Source organism: Zonotrichia albicollis, chromosome 1 (assembly GCF_047830755.1).
Source record: "Zonotrichia albicollis isolate bZonAlb1 chromosome 1, bZonAlb1.hap1, whole genome shotgun sequence".
Classification (NCBI taxonomy): domain Eukaryota; kingdom Metazoa; phylum Chordata; class Aves; order Passeriformes; family Passerellidae; genus Zonotrichia; species Zonotrichia albicollis.
The window spans coordinates 107,782,183-107,805,566 of NC_133819.1; the positions used below are offsets into that span (position 1 = coordinate 107,782,183).

Consider the following 23,384-nt stretch of genomic DNA (forward strand, 5'->3'; position numbering starts at 1 on the left):
TTCCATGGCCAGCTTCCCAGTCCATAGCTTGGGAGCTTGGTGTTACTGAATTTCCTTTCAGTTTCTGATTTTTTATGTGTGTATGGTCTGTCAAATTATTTGTCCATGGAGTCAGAAGTTAGAGTGAGCATCTTTGAGATGAAGATAAGTATTTTTGAAATTTAAGACTTGATTCTGTGGAAAGTTTAATGGACTTTTTGTTGTGCTCTGGAGTAGTTCACTGGACTTCAAATGGGAATTAAAACTAAATGCTGGGAGTGACAGTTGTTTTTGCACAGGATTCTGCAGCCCAGCAAAAGATGCTGCTTCAGCTCCCCAGCAAAACTGGCATGGACAGGGTAGATAATTTTAAAGAGTAAAGGAGGATAAGGCTTTTTTGTCCATCATTTTGCAGGACAGAGGAAAAGAAAGTATCTCCTGTTACACTCTATGTATAAAGTGGAGATCAAAGCTTTCAGAAGAGATACCAGGTTGGGAAGGGGAAGCAGCTGTTTCCTTCTTCCTTCTACTTTCCTCTTCACTTCCCTGTCCTCCCCCATAGCTGCGAGGATCTCAGAATGCTGCAGAGATTTGGGCTGTGGTGAGATGTGGATTGTGAGAGTGGTTGGGGGATATGGCTTCATGTGATTTTTCCTACATTTGCATTAAGTGCAGAGCTGGGGACATCGTTCCTGAAGCCTGCCCTAGAGAGGTGGCAGTTGTGGTGTCATCCTTGTGTTGCCCTGGGAAACTGAAATTTCATTGACAAAGTGTCTCTTGACTGTTCCTCTTTAAGAATAGGATAGATAATTTGGTGTTCCCTGGTGAAACCTTACCACCTCCAAGTGTTTGATTACTTTGCAAAATAATTTGAAACTTTTTTTTTCCTTTTCTGTCCTCCACTGGAGGACAGCAGTAGCAGAATACCTCCTGCTCCTCCTCTAGTTACAGCTTGGAACTAGCAGCTGAAATGATTTCTAGGGAATAAAATTGAGGGGTAATAGAGGATAGAGAACAGCATGGCCACGCTTCATATGTTATCTGTGATGCCTAACAGAGCTTTTTTAATAGAAGACAATTTTTCTCTGCTGTTCTTGTGTTAGCAGGACACAATCCTACAAGAAAAAAATGGGATAAGTGAATATTAATGAAATCTGTCATTAATTATCACCAAAGCAGACTGAGGAGAATTGGGTTGCATTTTCAGTGGATTTAAACATAACTTTGCTTATGCAATCCTGTTAAAAATTGTTGAAATATGTCACTGAGAAAGCTCATTATATTTGCTATATAAAGATTACGACTTTTGGGGGAGATTAAAGTTTTAGCAGCGGCCGCCGTCTTTCTTGTGGCCACAACAGCGACCTGTTAAATGTGGAGAGGGGGAGGAAGCTGTGGCTAAGCCAGATTTTCTGTCTGTCTGGAAGCACAGCATTTAAAGCTGTTAAGCCAAACCAGAGGAAACTCTGTGAACTTTTTTTTCAGGAAGCAAAATTCTTCAGAAAAGGGGCACTTTCAAACAGTGGGAAACATTCTTTTGTTTTCCTGAGTATGTATCTTTTGTATCATAGGTATCATAGATGAAAGTGTATATAAAAAGAAAATAAAATCTAAGTGATACATTGGCTTTGGGCAAATCAAAATGCTCTGTTCCCCATGAAATATGAGAATTTTTGATGTGAATTTTGATGATTTTTTGCTGTGAATAGTGTCAAAAATAAAAGCAGAAAGTGGGAGCTGGGTGCACGAGGAGGCAGGGCTGCCTTGGCTCACAGCTTTGGTGTGCTGGGATGTGTCTCAGGGGGCTGCTGTGCACACACTGCCCTGCAGGGTATTTTATTCACCCCAGGCTGCACTTGCTCCAACAAGTCATCTGCCAGTCTGAGTTAAAGCAATGTCTGCAGATCGATTGCTCTAATTAGACACAAGGCACCTGGTGTAACAGTGATTAAAAATAAGAAACATTATGACTAGTTATTGTACAACTTGCTAGAAACCACTGTATAATGATGGTACATTTGCCATCAGATTAGGTCATGAAGCAGCTTTACTTCAGCTTGGAAAATTAGGATCAAAAATAGTCCTCTGATTAAAACTTGAGCTTTTGAAAGCTCTTCAGAGAAGAAAGATATGCAAATGCAGATGTATGGGAGAAATTAAGCAATCTGGATATGCATGATTCTTGAATTTAAAGAGAGTAATTGATGTAACCACTGTGCTACTCATTTCTCACAGTCACTCTGTCTTAATACAATTAAATGAAACATCAGAATGAGTTGCCTAAAATACAATCCATAATGGCTCAATAGATTAACTTAGGAGTTTCTGTGGTCATGAGCTCTTCTGCATGTACCAATGTCAGCCTGCAATGGCAGTTTTCTTGAGTTAGATTTGTGAATTTCTCCCACATTTAAAAAAATCCCATAACTTTATCGCATATTTATCAGCAGTCAAATAATTTCTCTTTGAAACAACATTTGCTTTCTGATATCCTCAGGAGTTGGTCTCCTCCTCCTTTGCCCTTTGCTGCAGTAGTATGATTCCATCAGCCTCAGGGCATCCTCAGGTCCCTTACATCCTGTCAGGCAATTTTTAAACACTGGGGAAAAAAATGATTGTTTCAACCAATGGGAAAAAATTGGTTCAAAGACTGGATGTGACCCATATTAGCCACAGGCCTGCTTGGCATGTCTGTCTGTTGATCTTGAAGCAGTCCAGCCTATTCCCTGTGGCTGTTGCAGATGCTGCTCATGGCTGGGTTGAAGGAGGTGCAGTGGAGGAAGGTGTGAGCACAGCCAGCAGCTACGGGAGCACCTCCTGGGATGCAGGAACAGTTAAGCACTTCTCGTGATGTGGGGACCGTTTTGTGCTGACCCCATTGAGCACAGCAGATCTTTTCTTCCCTCACAAAACCCAAGAGAAGCTGATCACTAATTGTTTGTGTGCTTCCCTTACCTGGCTGGCTACAGGAGACCTTCTGCTGGTGTGATGCAGGGGGTGGTAGATGGCTGAAGCAGCACGGTGCCTTTTGGTCACAGCATCAGCTTATTAGTATAAATGGGGCTGTTTTAAACCAATCTGAAGCTGTAGTTTGTAGGAGGTCGTTGCAGGGGCTGACCTTTACTTTGCTTAATCTTACTCTGATGTCAGGATATTCTGCAGGTCTCCAGGGGTTAAGTTGTCCATGAAGACAGTTTCTCTGCACATCAAGCCTGCAGTTGTGGGCTGTTCTGCATGTAAGGTTTGATAAGAGTTTGATAAGTCTTGATGGTATTCACTTCCTAAAGCCTCATATACCCATTTTAGCTGAAATTCAGCACTGTGTTTGTTGACATGTGTTTAGCTGATGTTTGCTTACACCTGGCCCCAACCCAGTTTTGTGTATTAGAAGTGATGCTCTGTTGAAGCAGATGTTGCCTGTTGTCTGTGACATGGACTTGATTTATGCTGCTCATGAAGGGCCATGATCATGGTGACTCCAGTTGCTGCCTGCTCCCTGTGCAGCAGCTCCAGAAGCCTGAACCACCTACTCGTGTGGTCTTGGAGAGGAGCAAGAAATTACAGAACATAAAGTCAACTGATGCTACAAGCAAGCAGTGTCCAGTAGGATGTACCCCAAAGTCCGAGGTCAGCACAAGTCTCGTGCTTATTCATAAAACTCCCACAGGCCGGGCTGGAAAGGGCAGTGGTCCTGGCAGTGAGCACACTCCCTCATAACTGGGGCAGTCACATCCCTTCCCTGTTTATCAGCGCTCCCAGTCTGAAACGCTGATAGAAAATGTTTCCTGATCAGCATGATAAATGGAATTTAGCATGATAATTATGTTTACAGCAGGACAGATGTACTAATGACATGTTCCCTAAAGACTTCAAATGAGCTATAAAAGAATCAAATCTCTGCTGAAAATGCTGGCAGCAGTATTATTGATTGTGTAAGTTACAGCTGATAATTGTCTTGTTTCATTTGAATGAGACAGTCAGCTATTAATGGCTTGTGCTCTGTAATACCAAAACAGCAGACTGTGCAAAATTTGTCAGTCTGGATAATATAGTTGTATATTAGCAATGTGTCCTGGTGGACATACTCTGGTGGCTAGGGATGGGAAGAAGTGTTACAGTTAATTTCTAATGCTGTTTCATCTTTTCTATCAAAATACTTGCGTATGTGCCTTCAGGAAGAGAACTGGTTTTTCTTATCTACAAATTGTTTGATGTAAGACAATGCCTGCAGTAAAAAACAAACTCTCTTTGTGGTTATCGAGGATTGAAATGGAGAATGACTAATTAGCTGTCTTGTTCCACTTACCTCTTCCACAGTGGTGAAATGAATGAAAATCTTACCCTTTTTTTTATATGTGAGAGATCCCACAGATCTGTTGTGCAGATCTGTTACAGAGCATCCATAATTGTGCAGTGGCATAGACATATATATACATATAATAGAGACATGACCTGAAAATCTGTTAGTAGATATCAGGCCTGATTTTTAAAATAGCAGTAAAATGAATTTCAAATTGGAAATCATAGTAAGTATAGTACCGGGTTTACAGTTAAATAAAGGTCTTGTATGTAACTAACCAAATTCAAAACCCCACTGCTGCAAATTGAATTACTTTTTGTGACATCCTATTTCATTTGCATTCCCAAAGCACGTTTCATTTCATCTTGGGTAAGTCGAGCTGCAGATAATATCCCAGAGGAGCACAGTTCTTGTAGTTCTAACCTACATCCATGCTCTGGCTGATTAATCTGTAAATCCTTCAAAATTTCTCTCCCCTGCTATTACATCAAAGTATGCCTGAGTAAAAAACATGTGAGCAGAATCCTGAAATGTGTTCCCATAGCATGAGAAGGACTCTTTGTGTGTTTCATTAGGCAATACTTTGGGAATTTTTTATGGGAAAACAGGCGGTTGGCTTTCTAAAGAGTGTGAGATGTGTTCCTGGGTTAGCAAAAGAGAGCTGATGGTTTGGAAAAACTGCCTGGAGATGCTTTGTAAAAATTGTCCTTGGTTCCTTGTGACCTTTCATCAACTTAATTCATTGCTAATGAGCTGCAAATTCATTGCAATTCATTGCAGAGCTTTAAAATTGCCACTGAGTCAGATGACAAAGTGCCTTTTTTTATGTTATCAAGAAAAGTCCTCTGACTGAGGGAGGACTAGGCCATAATGCAACTCGGAAAAAAAGTCACAGACCCTTTGTCTCTAAAGGCTGCTGGTGGAAGTGCAGAGATTTTGAGAAGAGGAGGGGGAGACCAGAAAAAGTGAAAGTCTTACATCTGCATAGGTTCTATCTGTATGCCTGTTCACCCCAGGGAAATGGTAATGTGATTGATTTGTTCCACATAGCTAGGCAGAGCCTTTAAAAATCAAATATATCCATTTCTGCATTGGCTTAGTGGTTTTCCTTCCTAAAGCCATTTAAAAAGTGCATATATATAAAGAAATTAAACACCAACAAGAAAAAACACACAGAAAAGGTTCTCCGCTAAGGAAAAATTAAATATGTTTTTGCCTCTACAGTCATAGCATTTGCCATCCAAAGGTCTGCCTAAGGTTGTACTTAGCATGGCTACAGTTACAGCCACAGCACTACTCTTCCAGACCCTGGAAATCACTCAGACTAGGTAATTTCAGACTAACTCAGTGGACCACACCTCAGCTTTGGAGGAACCAACCACCACATCAGCTCAGGGCCCCATGGCAGGTGTTTTTCAGGTGTGGTGCTGTGATTTGCTCCTGTGCTTCCCAGATACTTGGAGACAGAGACCTTGGACAGCCAGCTTTGACTGCTGGGAAGATTTGATGTGTGGTGTGGTGCTTTATGCCCTTCTGAATGCTTTTTTATAAAGCTATTGACGAGGGGATGTCCTTCATCAAATGTGGGATTATGGAAGCCATCCCTGCCTCTCCTGAGCCTCAGAAGAGGAGGAGGGATATGCACTACCAAACTGCCTGTCCTGGGACCTTAAGAAATTTTTAGACTTTTTGCCCCCACTTCCTGAGTATAGAGATGTCTGAAGTAATGCACAGGTTATATAAACTCATCATAGCTTAAATGTTGTGTTGTTTGTTTGTGACAGGGAGAGGTCGGTAACTCAGGTCCTCCAGACTTCCTGTAAGGTCAGGGTGTGACTCCATTCCAATTAATCATCTCTACCAGGAGATGGGTTTGTAACTGCAGTTAATTGTTGTTTATTTTGCTTTAATGATTGCTTTATCTATTTATTTGCTTGTATGCTCTGTAGACTAGATCAAACAGGGGGCTCAGGACACATTTGAAGTGGATCACTGCAAACATTGGGGTTGGTCAGCCAACCTCTACCCTTCCTCTTTGCAGAGTATGGATGCAACAGATCTTTTGAGTGAGCTGGCAAGACACTGAATAAGTCAGGAATCATCACTGAGGTTGTTTGGTATCAGTGGTGCTTTAAGTGGCTGCCTGCTCTTGCATCTGCCAGAGCTGCTGCCTCTGATCCTTCTGGCACAGCATGAGGAAACCAAGACAGGGAAACATAGAAAAAGTGAAATTTGTGTCTTGTGCTGCATTCTAATATCAGTCCCCTAAACTGTTGTTGGCCAGCTTTGTCACTATGAGATGCTGTTTTGTCATTCTGATAATATAAAGTATCAGTAGACTGAGTCTAACTGAGTGCTCTGGCAATTTTCCTCACTTCTGATGTGTTAATGAATCTGATTTTAGAATAAAATAGAATAAAATATTGCAGATGGAAGGGGCCTGCAAGGATCATCTAGTCCAACTGCCTGACCAAAAGTTAAAGCATGTTGTAAGGGCATCGTCCAAATTTCTTGACGGTTTTTTTGTGTTTTCTCCCCCCAAAAACTGATTGAATACTGATATCTCGTTCCTGAGTATTTCCTAGCCAGCCAACTTGCTGGCACCCACAAAAATTCAATTCTCCAGTAATTACATAATTTACTAAGCAGGAGATTGCTCCGATTACATTTTATAACCCAGCACTGTGGCAGTATGTGGGGAATATAGGAAAATAAAAGGCCATAAATTTGGAAACCATTCAAGTCTGCACATGCAGCTGTTTGTGGGGTGGCAGAGCAGCATATGTTCCCTGAGTGAGTGGGGATGGTGCCCTGCAAAGATTATTTTCAGCAGAGAGCTGGGGGTGCTTTCTGGCCTCAGCCCATTGCCATGTGTGCTCTTGGGGGCGTATTGATCCCAGGAAAGGCAGTCCCAGCCTGCAGATGTAGGCTCCATTTGCCAAGTCAATGAATTGTTCATTAGGGGGCCTGCTGGGTACTCTGTGCTGTGGAAACAGGTGGGGAGGCTTCTTGGCCAGCTTCTCTAAATATTGGAGAGGACTGAACCCACCGTACCTTCGAAGAGAGCAGTGATACAGCTCACAACCAAATGTTGCCAGTGTTTTGAGAATTCCTGCAATACTTCCTTACTGAAAGTAGGGGGAAGTGAGGGTTCCTTGTGGAGATCCAATTTTTTAAATGTCACCTTTTAAACCATGATTAGTCTTTGTGCACCTGTGATAGGCTGAACCATGGTGTTCAGTCTGTATGTGGTCTTTCACCTTGCAGAACTAAATGTTCACAGAGGAGTAAACTGGTTCTTGGAAACATTTACAGAACTTTATTAGAGTTCTGTACCAGGAGAGTGTAACTTCAGACTGGGAATGAGCCAATTGTGTAAGCCATGTTGAGCAAAGGACCTCAAAAGAGAGAGAAGAAATGATCTGACCCTCTGCTACCAGCAGAAACCCAGTGGCCAAGTGACAGGAAGATGCTGTGCCCAGTTGTGGTGGCAGGGATGGGGGAAAGAGGAGGGTGTTTGCTTTTCCCAGAGTGAAAAATGCTGAGTGGCTCCAAGATCTGTCCCTAGTAAGAGCAGCAGGGGAGAACTGAGCTCTCTCCCTGCAAGACTCAGGTCCAAAAGCTCATTGGTACATTGAAGTAGTTCTCCTGGACAATAAGCACCTGCCTTTACCCTAATAATGGATCTGGTGGTTCTGTTTTTGGAACATGTCTCCTGTATTGGAAAATATGTTTCTCAGTAAAGCATAGGCAATTGCAGTATTTTAAGTAAATACATATTTTTGTACTCAAAGGTCTTTGGCATTGAAACTGACCATGTAAGAACTAGCAAGCAACAAGACATTTATTCTTGTAGATGTAATAGTATTTAAAATTATGGCACTGGACTGTCTCACCTTATCACAGATAACAAAAAGTTAAGATATCTAAACTGTCCAATGTGATAGCTAATCTCTGAACAATATGCACAGGCTTGCTCTTCAGCAATGGATGGCCAGGGAAAACAGGGCATTGACTCTTGGGCATGTAATGAGATGCTGGGAAAAGTGCTTGATGCCAGGGGTATGTGTAGCATGTGTAGCCAGAACTAAATTCAAAGTACTCACCAGTGAACACTCAGATTGCCATCACCTGTGCCAGCATTCACATCTCATGCCCAAAATGCCTCATGCTAATACGATTTCTCCTATTTGTTTGTACTTTGTGCCCTGCTCACACAGAGGCTTTTTCTTTCTCTGTCAAGAACTCTATTCAGAGCATTCATAGTGTCTAGGATATATTTTTTTAGCAGTGTAATTAATTGTATGTTCAGATCTCTTCTAAGTCTATTAAGATGTGGAATTGCAGAATGTGTTCTCCTAGCTAGCACACGTGTCTGGAAGCAAGACAGGGATATGAGGTTGGGCTCTAGATAACCTAAAAAACACCTCAAATGGAAGAGGTAAAGGCTGGAAGTTTAATTGCATGTATGCAGGTTATGTATGCAGGCTAGAATTAAAGTATTATTTTTCAGATGACTTAGTAGTGCATGCCTGTGTTTCCATGTTTTCTGGTATCTACTGCATTTAGCCTTGACTTGCAAGCGAGTTTCTTAGTTAATTACAGGACTTTGGGTGTTATGGAGTACAACATCTTGTGATTTGATAGTTTAGAGACTTGCACACACTCTGGCAGTGTGTGATTTTCTCAAATACTTGGTTTGAAAGTTGATGCTTCATTTCCCTGGGATGTGATGTTTAAGGGGAAACACTGCTTTTGAACAGAACAAAGTATTTATTGTTTTGCAGTGCACAGAGTTTTGTCAGGGATAAATGATACATGAAGAATCTGTTAGATTCATGTTAATCCAACGAAGGCTATTAGGGTGTAGGTTTTGCTGCCACAAAAGGTGGACAGTTTGTATGTTCTTTACACTGCTATTGTATCTGCTTTGGCAAGCATTCTTGTTTTCATAAGGTCAGGTGATTAATCTTGTTGTTTGCTTCTTCCCTAGTTTTGAGTGTCTCTAATTAAGCTGATGCCCATTGATGTCTTACTGTGACAATGTGTGTTAGGTTATGAGGTAATGGTTGTTCTGAAAAATACAGCTATGGCAGTGTTGGGGCACACTCAGAATAAATCACTGCACAGAAGCCTTCTGAAAGCTATCACACTGCTGCAGAGTCAGTAAAGTGAAGACAGTGAATCTGTAAATCACTGGATAAAGGTAACAGGATGCAGATTTTTGTTGCTTCAGCATCTGTGGGAGCTGTGTGTAAATGAATCTTACTGAATTGTGGCTGTAGCTCCTCATTATGGCTTGGGCAGAGCCAAGAGTATGAGGATTGGCTGCAGAGGCAGCTGCCTGCAGAGGGAAGATAGCATCACTGAATCATGGAATCATTTAGACTGACCTTTAAGTTCATTGTGTCCAACCATTAGCAAGCACTGCCAAATCCACCACTAAACCATGATGGCACGTTTCAAACAAGGTACATCTTTGAAGGATTGGGAATCCTACTGGGGGAGGTGAACATTAAGTGTTCCCCAGAGTTAGCAACATGTGGTGATTGCTCTTCTGTTCTCCCTAGACTAAACGCTGAGAGTTGTTTTCCCTTCACTAGGGATTTCTTGAAATCATGTCTTCTAGAAAGACTGACAGTGTGTCAAGTTGAACTGTGCATGATGCTAAAAAAGCCCAAAAAGTCCAAAAATCCTGTTCTCCCATACCTTCTGTTTTTCTGCACAGTTGAACGTACACATTCACACTTTACAAATTCTTTGTCAGTGAAGTGCTTGCTACTCAGCACTTGTAGTGAAAGTTCCATATCTTTTTGGAGTGCTGGTAATCTTGATTTTGTATTTGATTTAACTAGACCCAGATGATCCCTCTGGGGCATTGGGACAGGGCTGTGCTAGAATTTTGTGTGCTATTTGAAGGATCATGTGTGTAAAACTGCATAATAATATGTGAACAGAGCATTGTGTTGCATCGTGAAAGGTCGGTGGCATACTTTGGTATTGTCATGTTTATTTTCTTCATTGTTTCTTAACCTCTTTCCTCATTCTTACGTAATAAATTCTTACTTACATTCTACCTCTGGGATGGCAGTGTAAGTGTTTTTCATGTTGAGATATTATGTGCAGGCAGGTCAGGAGGCAGCAGTTCAAGTACTGCTGTATTTCAGAGCTTCTGCCTTGGATATTGTGGGAGGATGAGGCTTGGAGAAGGAGTTGGATAACAATATAGGTGAAATACTAAAATATAGGTGAGTGCAGGGGGTACCCTTGGTTTAGGAGGAGAGTGTAGCATGGAGCCATGCTCATGCCATACTCTCCTGTCATCTCTGTTTCTATCCATCTTCCTGCTAATGCCCAAAAGGTTGATGGAGACACTTGGCATGGCATTATTCTCCTAGTTATCACTCGATTTGAAGGTCTGTCTCCTTGCAGTGCATATCCTAGGGAAGCAGGTTGTTGAGAGTCCTGCTAGCTCAGGATCTCTGCTTCCAGGACTTTCTCCACAGCCCACTGCAGAAAGCTGTGGTCTTGGCATGTGTTGGCATCCTGCCTGCACACAGGTGACAGCTACATGGAGGGCTCTCGGTATGTTCTCTGTGTGTTTGGGTTGGGCTGCTGAATTAACAAAATAGCCCATTTTCAGCATGTGCCAGATGCTTTTAACTCCCATTGTGTGCAGCCTTGACAATACACTGCCCAGTGTGGAAGTCCTAAATGGAGTTTGATGTTCTTTGCAGATAATGGCTCTGCTGTGTAATTATGATAGCACACAATTAAAAACGGCTTTATATCGCTTTGGGTAGCTCCTGGAAATTCTATTTCCCTTAATAATTTTCTATAGTCTCAGGGTTTGTTTTTCCTGTGTTTGTCTTCCTGTAATATTGGCAAAAGATAGGAAGAAAATGAGCTGGGACATAAGAATCCCAGTAAAAACTTCAGAGGGAGGGTGAGAGGTGACTCATTAGCGGGTCTTTCATCTGGGTTCATGCTGGGGCATGGAGTCAGGGGTCAGGAAGTGAATGGGGATTCGTTCACAGCTGATGTCTTGTATAATATTTCAGAAGAGTGAATTAATTGTTGCAGCTTAGCCTGGGAGTTTGGGCAGAGGCGTTCGGCTGGCTGGCTGAGGAGGGCTTGGAGAGAAGTGGCATTTGAGTTTCCTGGAGTGACAAAGGGGCTGGAGCTGCAGGGGACAGGGCATGGCCTGTGTCTGGCAGCTCTGCTTATACCTTATCCCCTGGCCACAGAGGGGCAAGAGGGCCAGCAGCTGCACTTCTGTTCATACCCAGCTCCAAAGGAGTTAGGGAAGAGGATGGCAAATGATGACTTACTCAAAACTCAGAGAAGCCTGCAAGATATGTTTGTAGCCGTAATATTGTAATACATAGCATACATATATATGTATATATTATTGACTTTTAGTAGGTTTTTTTTTCTTTTTTCATTCCACTACAAGGAGGCCTGATCTTAGATCTCATTGAATATTCTCCTAGTTTTCCTTTTACTGTTCAGACCATTGTGCTGGAAGGAACAATACGAAGCCCAAACAATACCAGCCCTAGTGCTGCTGTTCCCACAGAGCACCAAGGTGATGCTCTGCCTGGACTGACCTCTGGGAACTGCAGGTCCAGAGGATGTTTTGGTAGCTCCTGGGGGAGTGCTTGCTAAGGACACGTTGGCTTTTGAGCAAGACCCCTCTGAGTCTGGAGCTGGCACCTTTCAGAGGTGAGATGGATGCAGAGGGAGACCCTTCACTTGCACCTCTAGGCAAGCCCTGGGTATCCTTACAGGTATCCTGATCTCATTCCCAATCACTGTGGGTTTATGGTTACTTTCTTTCCACTCCCCTTCTGCACCTATCCAGGGTAGGGTTTCTGTGTGTAGGATACATCTTTTGTGATGAAGGCACTGTGGAAATAAAGAATCAGACAAGCAGTCCTGTGCTTGTCTGATGCTTCCAAGCCACATTAGTGTAAACACAGCTGTGATCAGGAGGGAATAGCCCAGAGGTTTCTGCCCCATGATTTTGCCTGGCCACCTGAAGGGAGGAGGTAGCCCAGTGGATGTGGGAGCTGCCAACAGTCCTCAGCTCTGGAAATGTCTCTGTCCTCCCAAGCTCTCCCCTCAGTGTTAATGCAGCCAGCAGGCATTCAGATGGCTGGCACTTGTGTGTCCCATGTCACTGCATCTCTGAAGGGATGCAGCTGTTCCAGACAAAGTGAAGAAGCTTATCCTGAAGGGGTGTTTTTTGTTCTGGGAGCCAGCAGCACCCACACTGCTGGCTTCAGCTGTTACAGGTTTGTAATTTTAACAGAAGCAGGGGGGAAATTACATTCCCAACTTTCACAGAAATTAGTTGTATTTAAAATACATCTTTTTCTTCCTGGTTTTGTAGCTGTGCTAGAAAGTCATTACACATGGATTTATTTTTCCTTATCTCTTGGATTATCATTTGCTTCCTTCCTTCCTTCTTGCCTTCCTGGATGAATTTATCCAGTGTTCTGATTGCAGCTCCTTCTTTTTTTTATCGCCTCCTGTCTATGTGGCTTAAGATTTTGTGTGTTTAACATAACTGAACTGAGTATTTTGCAGCAGCTGAGAGCAAAGATAATATTCCACTGATTGATGAGGTTGTTATGGTGAATATATTTGCAGTCTACTTGCTTTGGCTATTTGCTGTTTTGGCTACAGACTTGCCTTATTTAATTTTTCCTTGTATTTAGTTTGGGGGTTTTTTTGCCCTTGTATTTTATTTAATTTTTGCAACTGAGCCACACATGAATCTGACTTTGGAGAGGGGAAATGAAGGCAACATTTTAGCTTTAAAGAAACTTCCACAGAGATTCAGACAGCTGCTCAAAGATAAATCCAGTATGCAAGCAGAGTCATGGATATCGTAGAAAATAGCCATTTAAAATACTATGGCATCAAATGTTTCTCTCAAATGTTTTTTTCTTTGGTCTGCACTTGGAATTTGATTGCAGGGTACTGGTTATTTCTGGGTACTTGCACAGGGAACCATCAGCAAGGAAACAGACGAAAAGTATTATGGGTAGGTGTTGAAGGAAAAGTGATATTATTTGGTTTTTAAACAAAACAAGTCTGTAAGTTGCATGAAACTGTGACCATTGTCCTGCAAGGGCTGATGATTAGAATGAGGGGATCATCATCTTTCTAGCTGCACTGAACTGCCTTTTTCTGTAGGGAGCAAGGTGAGTTTGCTATACCTTGAATGTAGTAATAAACTAGGAGGAAGTTTTTAAGGCTTTCTGTGGACTAGGAGAAATTAACATTTTTGTTGAAACATCTTTAATTTGGTTATTAAGGTCAATTATATTTTTTGTGTTAGTTTGACATTTAGTCTACAAAAGTTTTAAAGCATTTTATATTGAGATTGCATCTGCTTAGAGACTTACCCCAAAGCCTGAATCCTGTGTGAGTCACACAGTGCTGTTTTGTTTTGTTCTGCATATATTCGTCCTCCGCAGTAGAACGATTTTCCCATAATTATTATTGAAATAGGGCATTTTTAAACACAAAATAGGTATCAACACAGCTTTACATCAGAATGATGGTGATGTGTGGTATGAAACAGTCTGGGTTATTTCAGTGCAAGTGTCTACATATACCAGCTGCTATAGCATCCTAATCAATTTTTGAAAAATAACCCTTTTAGGAGTTCTGTAGACAAATCCTGGCTGCTTGCCTGAAGAGAGAAAGATGATTAATTTAAATACTAAACACCAGTTGAGGTGATTAATTCTTAATGAAGTCAGTGGAAAACTGATTTTTCTTGTATTCCCTGGAAGATCCTTTCAAAAGCTTTCCTTTTCCAGAATTGTTTTTTGTCCCGTGTGTGTGGCACAGGATGTGTCTTTGTTCACAGCAGGTAGGTTCATTAGTTGGCATTTCTAGTATAATATCCAGCTGTGGAGAGCTTATAAAATACTGGTATTTAGGTCATCTTAATTAGGCCTTGAAATAAAGATTTAAGATAAAGTAGAATAATTGTACATCTTTCATTGCAGCTCAGCTTCTTCAGTGAAAAGAGGATGTGATTCCCAGACAGTATGAACTGATTTCAACAGAGTTGCTCCAAATCCACCTCTCTGGTCCTCCTTTGTCAGTGCTGGGAGTTGAAGTGATTAAAACTAATAATTCTGGGGAGAGCTGAAAGATGTGGCAGTTTTCAGCTGGGTTGGATATCCTTGCTCTCACTGCTACCTGTGTCGGTACCTTTTATGTGTGCTTTCTTCCTTTCTTTCTGGAGAGATTTATCCAGTTATGCTTGTCTCATGCCCTAGTAGAGAGGGAGCTCACTGCTCCTTTCCCAAGTTTGGGTGAACAAAGAGTTTCCCCCACTCCTTTGTGCCAATTCACTTGCCATGTAAGGTACCCAAAACGCTGCAAAATCAATACTGGTGAAAATTGGTGTGAGGTCCTTCCACCCAGCCTATGCTGCATTCGAGGTTAGCAAGCAAAAATCAGGAGGCAGCATCCCTGGTGCTGGGTTTAAGAAGCTGAGAGCACTGAGGGAAAGCAGAGGAGCCCAGCAGGCAGCTGGATGACCAGCTGGTGAAATGCACTTGTGTGTGCTTCTGCCATTCACTGCCACCCACTGCATGTGCCTTAATGACAGATGCAGATGTAGGATCTTCAAACCCATGTCTGACAAACTATTGGCAATGAAGCTGAGGATGGTGCATAACTTTGGGCAAGGAGACTCTTGGAAAAAGGCTTCAGTGGCAGCTGGAATGTGCACCTGATGCTGTATTAGCACCTGGCATCTACAGGAGATACAGCATGACTAATTTGATAAATTCAGCATGAAGAAGGTGGTAAGGTTGTACCATTGTTTATCTCCCTTTGACTAACAACATGCCAAGAATGCTTTTGGTGTTGTAACACCACAAGATGGGAGCGTGCCATTATTTGTGTTATTAAGCTAATGATGTATAAAGAGGTATTAAAAAGCCAACAGCTATCATCTGCCACGTCATCTACCAGAGGTGCTGGTACTTGAAACTTCCAGCTTTTGCTTATGGATCAGTGAAACTGAAAAAGGAGGAGGAGCTCCTCCTGATCTGAATTCTTCCCAATAAAGGCATTCCTGTATCCTCTGTGATTATGGATGGAGCTGTGGGAGCACCCATGGGTGCAGGAGACAGGTGTTTGGTCTTTTCTCCTTTGTCTATGCCAACACATCCTGAAATGCAGACTTTTTTTTTAGCATTTGGAAGGTGTATCCTATCTTGCACCAGGTCTTCTAAAATCCTAGTTTAGACAAAGCCTGAGGGGATTTAGGTTTGCATATTTTTCCTAAGAGGATTGTGCTTCACACTTAGTTGATCTATAAATTGTTTGAGGGGTTTTCTGTGATTTTCTAAGGACAGAAGAAGCTGCATGCTCATTCAAATTGCCCTGAAATGTGTTGTCTCTGGGTTAGTGATGGAAATTTGGTGTTTGAATTAATAACAAATGGAATCACTGAACCTCAGGGTTATTTTGAACTGAAAGACATTTTGGTAATCAGATTTGCAGCACGGCTGCAGGAACAGTTGTAGCAGCACAACTGGAGGGGTAAGGGAATTGCAGGAAGGATTAGAAACTGCTTACACTGGCAACAGAAAACAATTTATTGTGAAAATGCAGCCCAGAAATAAATTAATGAGCACCTTTCAAGCATATAGGAGTGCTCATGACATTCTTTAAGCTCCTTGCTTGCCGATGAAGGCAGTAAGGCAGCTCAGTGGGAATTGGACAAGAAGCAGAAATAGTCTTTGCAGACTTTTGTCATTCATACCCATGAAGTCACTGGAAGGTGCCTCAGCCATGGCCCTGGGGATGGAAGGGTGCTGGCACAGCTCCTGCCAGCCGGGTGCAGGGGCACAGTGCCACGGCTCTGCTGGCTGCTGCAGCTGCTTTGACGCCCATCGACGACGGAGTAGCTTCCATGATTGCCAGCTTAATTTCTTTTTGTGTGCCTGAGGGTGGGCTGTGTCTTACACATTCATTTATGGTATTTACTGTGGTTTCATGGAGGTTTGGGTGCAGTTCTTGTTTTGTGCTGCTGTCAGGGTGTTTGGAGGTTGTGCAGCAGCAATGGCTGCTGAAGCAAAGACTGTACTGGGGCATCTTTCCTGCTTGCTAGAACAGCCAGAAAACCGGTAATGCTAAGATTTCCATAATTATTTCTTTGAAGGTAGAGAAGGATGTGACTCAGACATAGGAAAATGGTTTAAAACAGAGCTTAGCTCACCTGTGCTGCTCGTGGGGATGGTCAGAGCTTTTATTTAAACTGCTGCTTTATAACCAGTGTCACTGGCACTATCATCTTTCATCTCACTTCAGACACTCCTCACGGGAGTGATGAGATGGACATCATGGAGAAACAAGTGGCCCTTGCTTGGTAGAAAGTGCAAGGGGCAAAGAGAAGTGTCCCTGTGGAAGTGTGTAGGACAGGCAGTCTCTGTGGATCTACGTCTGCATTATTTTGTCAGAGCTCTATACTTGTATCGTTGCCAGCTGTACTGCAGCATATGTGGGACTGTGTTAGATGGGTGTTAAACCCTTGAAGGAAGGGGAGCACAAACTGAGGAGGAGCTGTTGCAAAGCTGAAGCTTCTGCTGTGCTGCAGCAGCTTGTATGGAGTAAGTTTGCTTCTGGGTGGAATCAAACAGATTAAGATAAGCAGAACGGAACAAAATTTATTAATATCCAAAGGCGTGGCTTGGCTAGTGAAGGGCAGTTTGTGATCTTTACTCAGTAACAGCTCTGAGGACTTCCTTGTGCCCTCTAATCAGCAGTGATGTTTTGTGTTCTGCTTTCTCTGCAGACGTCGGCTGATCTCCCAGCGATCTTCTCTGGAGACTCTGGAGGACATCGAGGAAAACGCCCCACTGCGGAGGTCATTTTATTTACTCTCTCTCTGGCTTCTTGTCTCTAAAGCACATGCATGGCAGGCTTGCTCTCCCTCCTCATGTTGAAAACTAGCTGGGTCTTCACATTAAGATATCCTTCCTAGTGAGTAAAAGTGTTGAAACTTCACACGCCCTGCAAGGTGGTGGCTAATATGAATTGCACATTCCCTGGCTTTAGGTCATTAAACAAAAAGGCAGTATTTAGATGAAATGTCAGGAATTAAAATGTCAGATTTGAATAATAGAAAAGTTTCATTGTTACCAATATGAATGACTAGCCCGTAGTCAGTAGTACCCTAACATCTGTCGTACATTTTAAAAGTATGTACAGATGGTTAAATACAGTAAGTTTTTGAAGGCTAGTATTTTTAATGAAGTTTTAGTCTAGTCTCTCAGCGCATGCAAGCTTATTTTTTGGTTACCAGCATTGCTGTCTGTGTGTTGGCTGGTAGGTTTGACTGCTACCCCACTAATAAAACTGCTCCCATCCTTGTTATATTGGCTGCTTCAGTGTGGTTTGATTTGTGCTTCTGGGAGACCACAGCTTCCTCCTCTGGGGACCACAGCAATTAGTCTCTAGGCAGTCCTCTGGGGTGATGGAAAATGGAGCAACTGCTTAACAGGTCAGAAACTGGCTGGTCAGTAATCTGACCAGTGCATGGAATGCTTCCAGGTCAGCTGTTCCACAAGACAGCAGCCCAAGTTTGACTGCCTCTTTATCTCAGGACCTGTAATTCAGCTGGTTTATATTGGTGTTTAGCCTGCAGCCTTGTTTATCCACATGCAGATTGGCTGTCTCTCCTTACCTCGAAGCAAAGAATAGCAGAGGCTGTACCAATTGGCTTATTACCAAAGCTTGATTATTTTTACAAAGCTCACTGTTGCATGCTTACCAGCATGTTATGAAGTGTTCCCTTAAGTGATTCAAACATGTATAATTGGTAAAAGATATAAACAAAGTATGGTTTGCCAGGCAGTATTTTTACTTGCTAATTTGCAGAATCGGTGGTAGAATGTCTCTCTTGGTGCCATTTTCCTGTGAAGAAGCTAACAAGGGTAATTGCAATCAGAGGGAATCTCAAGGCTTTTACTAGCAGGAGGAAGGCAGAAATGGCAGAAGGATGGGGTGCCCCTCTTGGGGTGTGCCCGTGCAGCACGATGGTGTTTGGGTACAGTGGTAGGGACTGGCACAGTGGTCTGTGGTTTCAGTCCAAGACAATGACCTCATTGAGAAGTGCTGAACTCTGCTTGTGCAGGGAGAGCATGGAAAAGATGGATTAGGGAAGCTCACCATGCGCCAGCAGAGGATGCTGATCCCGTGGGTGCCACGGAGGATGCAGCAGCCACGGTGCAGCCCTGGCTGTGCTGGGAGCACAGGACTCATCTCCAGTGCCTGCAAGGGAGCTCTGCCTCGCCCTGCACCAAAACAGGCCTGAGATGAAACAGAGAACGCTTTCACATGCGCTGTGCTTTCAGCTGATTAGAAGGAGCAAGGGTGGAAGGCAGGGGGAGGATATTGCTGTTTGTCTCATCTCTCCTCCCTCTGGCAATTTCTATCTGTAACTGCAATTTATAAAGCGCATTCAGATGTAAAATAGATTTAAGGCTTAATGTTTTTAAGAACGATTTTTTTTTTCCCTGGGGTAGTTTATTTTATTTTCAGTTGTTTTGTATACTATCAGGAATGTGAAAAGTAATATTTAGAGTTAAAATCAAATAGGAATTATCTTTGCAAATAGGAGATTTTTAATCTTTCTAAAATTAAAACAAGAAAGAACTTCCCTCAATGGCTCCTTTATCAATAGCTGAGGAGCATGCAAAAGCGTGGGTGTTGGTGTGAGCAGGGAAAATTGCATATTTACTAGGTTTTGATTTGGTTTAATTTTTTTTTTTCTTCTGAAAGCTTGGGCTTAGCTGTCATGGCAGATTACAGGAAGTTTTACTTTGCTGAGATTATTTTATGATTTTTTTTGGCATGAAGGGAGTGGGATGGTGCCTTTTCTCATTATTACTTTAAATATTTTTTTTTGTTTGAGCTGTCGCGTTTCCAGACTTATTGTCTTTATTGTTCTTGCTGATTCCTAACACAGGGTGACTTGAATCATTTGTCTCGTCCTTCCTTCCTGCTTTTGTGTAGGCTTCTTGGCGGTACAGCAGGGAACTGAAAACTTTTTTTTTTCTTCTCCCTCCCTTCCCTTGCAACTGATTTATTTTTCAGATGTCGGACACTCTCAGGATCACCCAGACCAAAGAACTTTAAGAAGGTTCATTTTATCAAGAACATGCGGCAGCACGATACCAGAAACGGCAGGTACTGTGCATGCAGGGGCTGCTTCTGCAGAGCAGTCCCTGGGGTGTGAGGGAAGGGGCAGGATCAGCATCCCCCTGCAGCAGCACAGCCATTGCCACTCACCACCCAATGGTCCTTGCCAGGTAATCCCTGAGGGTGCAGGCTGCAGTGCATGCTCCATCCCCCAGGGAAGTACGTTTCAATGGAAGTGCTGGCCCACAGATTTTAAGACCTGTGTCTCCAAAATGCAAATAACCTGCAAAAAAGGAAAATCTGTGATGATGTTGGAGCAAACTAGTCTTAATCTGGTTGTGTTTCTTCAAGGATGCTGCCAGGTTCTAAGAGTGAGAGGGGCACACAGCTGAACCTGCCCTGGACCAAGTTTAGCAATGGTTCAGGGATACTGCCAACATCTCTTAGTGGATACAGCTTGCTGGTAAATGCACAGCCCAGGATGGTTGTGGCAAGGTGAGGCATGGGATCCTAGTTTCCATGGCAGATGTAGGCAGAGATGTAGGCTTCCAGGGGATGTGTGAGAGGTCTGGCTTACTGCAAAGGCCTATTCCCTTAGCTGAAGGTGTATCCATCAGCAAAATGGGTTCTCTGCTGTGGTGTCATCCAGCTCAGAAGTGAAACTGGCTCCTCCCTGCTGATAAAGAACATATCTGTCCTCCCTGATTTTTCCAATTATAATTTCTCCCTGTGCTTCATGATTTTTTTTACTCTTGTTCTTCCAAATCTGAGTAGTTTTGAACTAGGCCACCTGAATAGGTTGCATGTAGGCTAAACTAGCCCAGTGAGAGTTGACCCTTGCACGTGCCTGTTCTCATTAAACTGAGAACCATGTATGCTCTGTTGGACTGATTTGTGCCTGTAGCCTTTGACTTCCATCAGACATGGAACAATGTCAGTAGAAATTCTAACACTGCATTGAATCACAGGTTTTATGAATTGAATTCTGATAGGTGTTAATTGGCTCAAGAAAAATTTTCTTCGCTGTTATTCTCACACATATGATTGAATGCAGTGAAAGGTAGTAATCAACATGAATGTTGTGCAAGGTGGCCCTGAGGGATTTTAGAAATGGCTTTTAGAACCAGCTTTAGTATCAAACAGACACATGCAGAACTATTGAACTGTTGACTATTGTCTGACTAGCTGCTGATTATTGTCTTTATAAGAAACATATGTGGAATCAAACACTGCAAAGCAACCCTTTAATTTTAGTCCATTTTGAGTATAAGTAGATATATGCTCTGGGAATTTCTTATAGCAAAATATACTTATGAGGTATTATGCAAATTCCACAGAGAAAAATTTCTGAGATGTGTACATAAAATCTAGGCATAAACTTGATAGAAATAATACCTGCAAAAGAATGAATAAACATTTGATTTGTAAACTCCTTTCTTGATGTTTTGCAAAGAAGTATTTGTAGCATATATGCAACATTTTACCTTAATTCAAAGATCAGTCATTATGTCACAATGTAACTGAATATTTTTCTTGCTAAGAAAGCTGTGAGAAAGCTTCTGTTATTCAACTGGCTTCTTATCTTTATCAGCAGACACAGCTTTCCAGAATATTTCCACAATCATAATAAAGATCTCTTTATCTAGAATACAAATACAATAAGAATGAGAGACACAATTTTGGCAATAGTTTTCATCCTATGGTCGTAGAGCCGCAGTGATGCTAGCTAAAAATGAAATGCGGAGTTAACACTTTGTGTCACCTCTATGTCTAGCAGTGAGTGATTTGAGTGCAGACTGTTTTTCCCAGGGGTCTGGATGTAGTCACTGGAGTTAATAGGCATTCCGGATTAAAAGGACCTCTAGAAATACAGGTGGATCTGCTTTGTGTATTCATCCTAAACTCAACAGTGATTTTGAGCACGTTAAAACCTTTGAAGCTGGTCTCATCCCCAGCTGCCTCTGACACAGAGGAGCACAGGTGTTGTAATGGATAGAAAACCCTCCTGGGACTCCTTTCCTTGCCTGAGACCTTGTCCCAGGTGGCTCATGGATGGTTGTGCAGGATGCAGGTGCTGAGCTGGGCTGGAGTCAGGCTCTGAGCTCCCTCCAAAACCCCTGATCCTTCTGTCACAGCATGTCAGTCTTTCACTTAAGATGAGGAACCCAGCTTTGAAAAAATCTACACTGAATATATTTTTGGGTGGTGAATTTGATGACTGGGCTTTAAAATAGCCAGCGCTTTCAGAACTTGTTTCACTGGCTTGTGACTGTGTCAGAGCAAAGAAAACTGCAGTGTGAGTGATAGCTCAGGGCTCCTCTCTCCAGTAGCTGCCCTTGTTTGCATCTCTCAGCCTGTAAGGTGTTGTGTCCTTGTCCTGTGGCACTGAGAGCTCTTCCCCTCTCAGTCTCAGGGGTGACATATGTTGAGCAGCGATGCTCTGGGTCCAGCCTTTGGCAGTCCTGCAGCAAGGCAGGACCTGCTGTGGTTAAAATAAGAGTTCAGCTATTTAACACAGAGAGAAAGCTCATACAGAAAAATACACAGACTGGAGCTTAATCAGTCAGTCCTTGTAAAGCTTCCTGTTGATAGTTCTGATCACTGGTTAAACCGGTTTCTTTGGATTTCTAGGTCGTGGCTTATTAAAGGAGTTGGAAAATGAGGGTTCCTAGACTATGCTAGCAAAGCAGTCTTGTAAAACAGCACAAAATAAATTTTCCCATTTAAAGACGAAGACAAGTCAACCCTGACATACAAACTAGTACAGGTAGGCACCAGCAGATGGTTTTACCCACTTTACTCAGCAGGTTTATTGGTGATGTCCTCCATAAACACCGAAGCAGGGGATTAGCAAAAATGAGCCACTGAAACGGCAACCTGAGCCAGCTGAACAAACAGTAACTGGTGAGAATGGGACAAGGACTCCAGAGTTATCATATATGGCAGGTATAAAAAGCAGTAAAACAACGTTCCTCTCCCACCCCCATGCCATTGCTTTCTCAGATTTTTTTGTTAGCAAACACATCTGAGTGAAGGCCAAACACCATCATGAAATATCTTTTTTGCTGCTCTCTTAATTGCACACACACGCAGGCTAAGAGGTTGATGATTGGCAGCACCCTCATGGTTCATAATAACTCTCAGCCACCTTCTAATTGCCCTTGAACTTCTGACACTGCAAAGTGAAGGCTGCCACCCTGGCAGCATCTGTGTTTTTTGTGCTCACCTTTGTGTGCAGGGCAACAGAGCCCTGGCAGTCAAAAATCATCAATCAGGAATAAGAAAAGAGTCTGCAATATTCCACATGTGGATGGTATATATGATGTATATTGTATTGCCTGATGGCAGCCTTTTGGTGGAACACAATCAAACCTAGACAGATGCTGGGAGAAGCAGACATTATTCTTCAAGTCTATCAAATTACTGATTCTGTTGAGAGCTTTGTGCTCATTAAGGTTTTTTGCAGTATACACTTCATAGAGAAATTGGAAGATTAGTTTTTACAGCCTTTTGCACATTGTCAGAATTCTCTTGCAAAATAATGGTTGCTCTGAACTATACTAATTAGTACAACTTTTCAGTGAAATGTGAGAATTAAAGAATGAAAACCTTTTTGGGAAGTGGTTTTAAACATGTCTAGGTGGCACAATTGGAATCAAGGCATGTAAACACTCTCACACAGCTTCTGAGATAACTCCTTCAGAGGTGTGCAGGGTCATAGATGCCCTTTGTTGAAGAGTTGAAATCCAAGAAAATACTTTTCTCCCTTTAGCAACAATTTGATTTTCTTGAGCAGCAATGGACTTCTACCACAACTTCTTCTCCAAAGTGTACTTTGTGGCAAGTTTCTGGACTTTCTGCCCCAGCAAACCATTGCAGGCCTTCAGAAATTTTTTTGCTTCCATGCATGTCATCAGACCTA

The 23,384-nt window shown here is 42.5% G+C and overlaps 1 protein-coding gene across 3 annotated transcripts in view; it reads left to right on the forward strand.

Moving 5' to 3' along the window:
- CABLES1 (Cdk5 and Abl enzyme substrate 1) overlaps positions 1-23,384 on the forward strand; it is a 70,838-nt gene that overhangs the window by 16,566 nt on the left and 30,888 nt on the right. For all 3 annotated transcript variants that reach the window (XM_074549539.1, XM_074549552.1, XM_074549546.1), the window contains exons 2-3: positions 17,115-17,186; positions 19,418-19,510. In XM_074549539.1, coding sequence (XP_074405640.1) covers positions 17,115-17,186; positions 19,418-19,510 — 165 coding nt within the window. The remainder of the gene's footprint in view (positions 1-17,114; positions 17,187-19,417; positions 19,511-23,384) is intronic.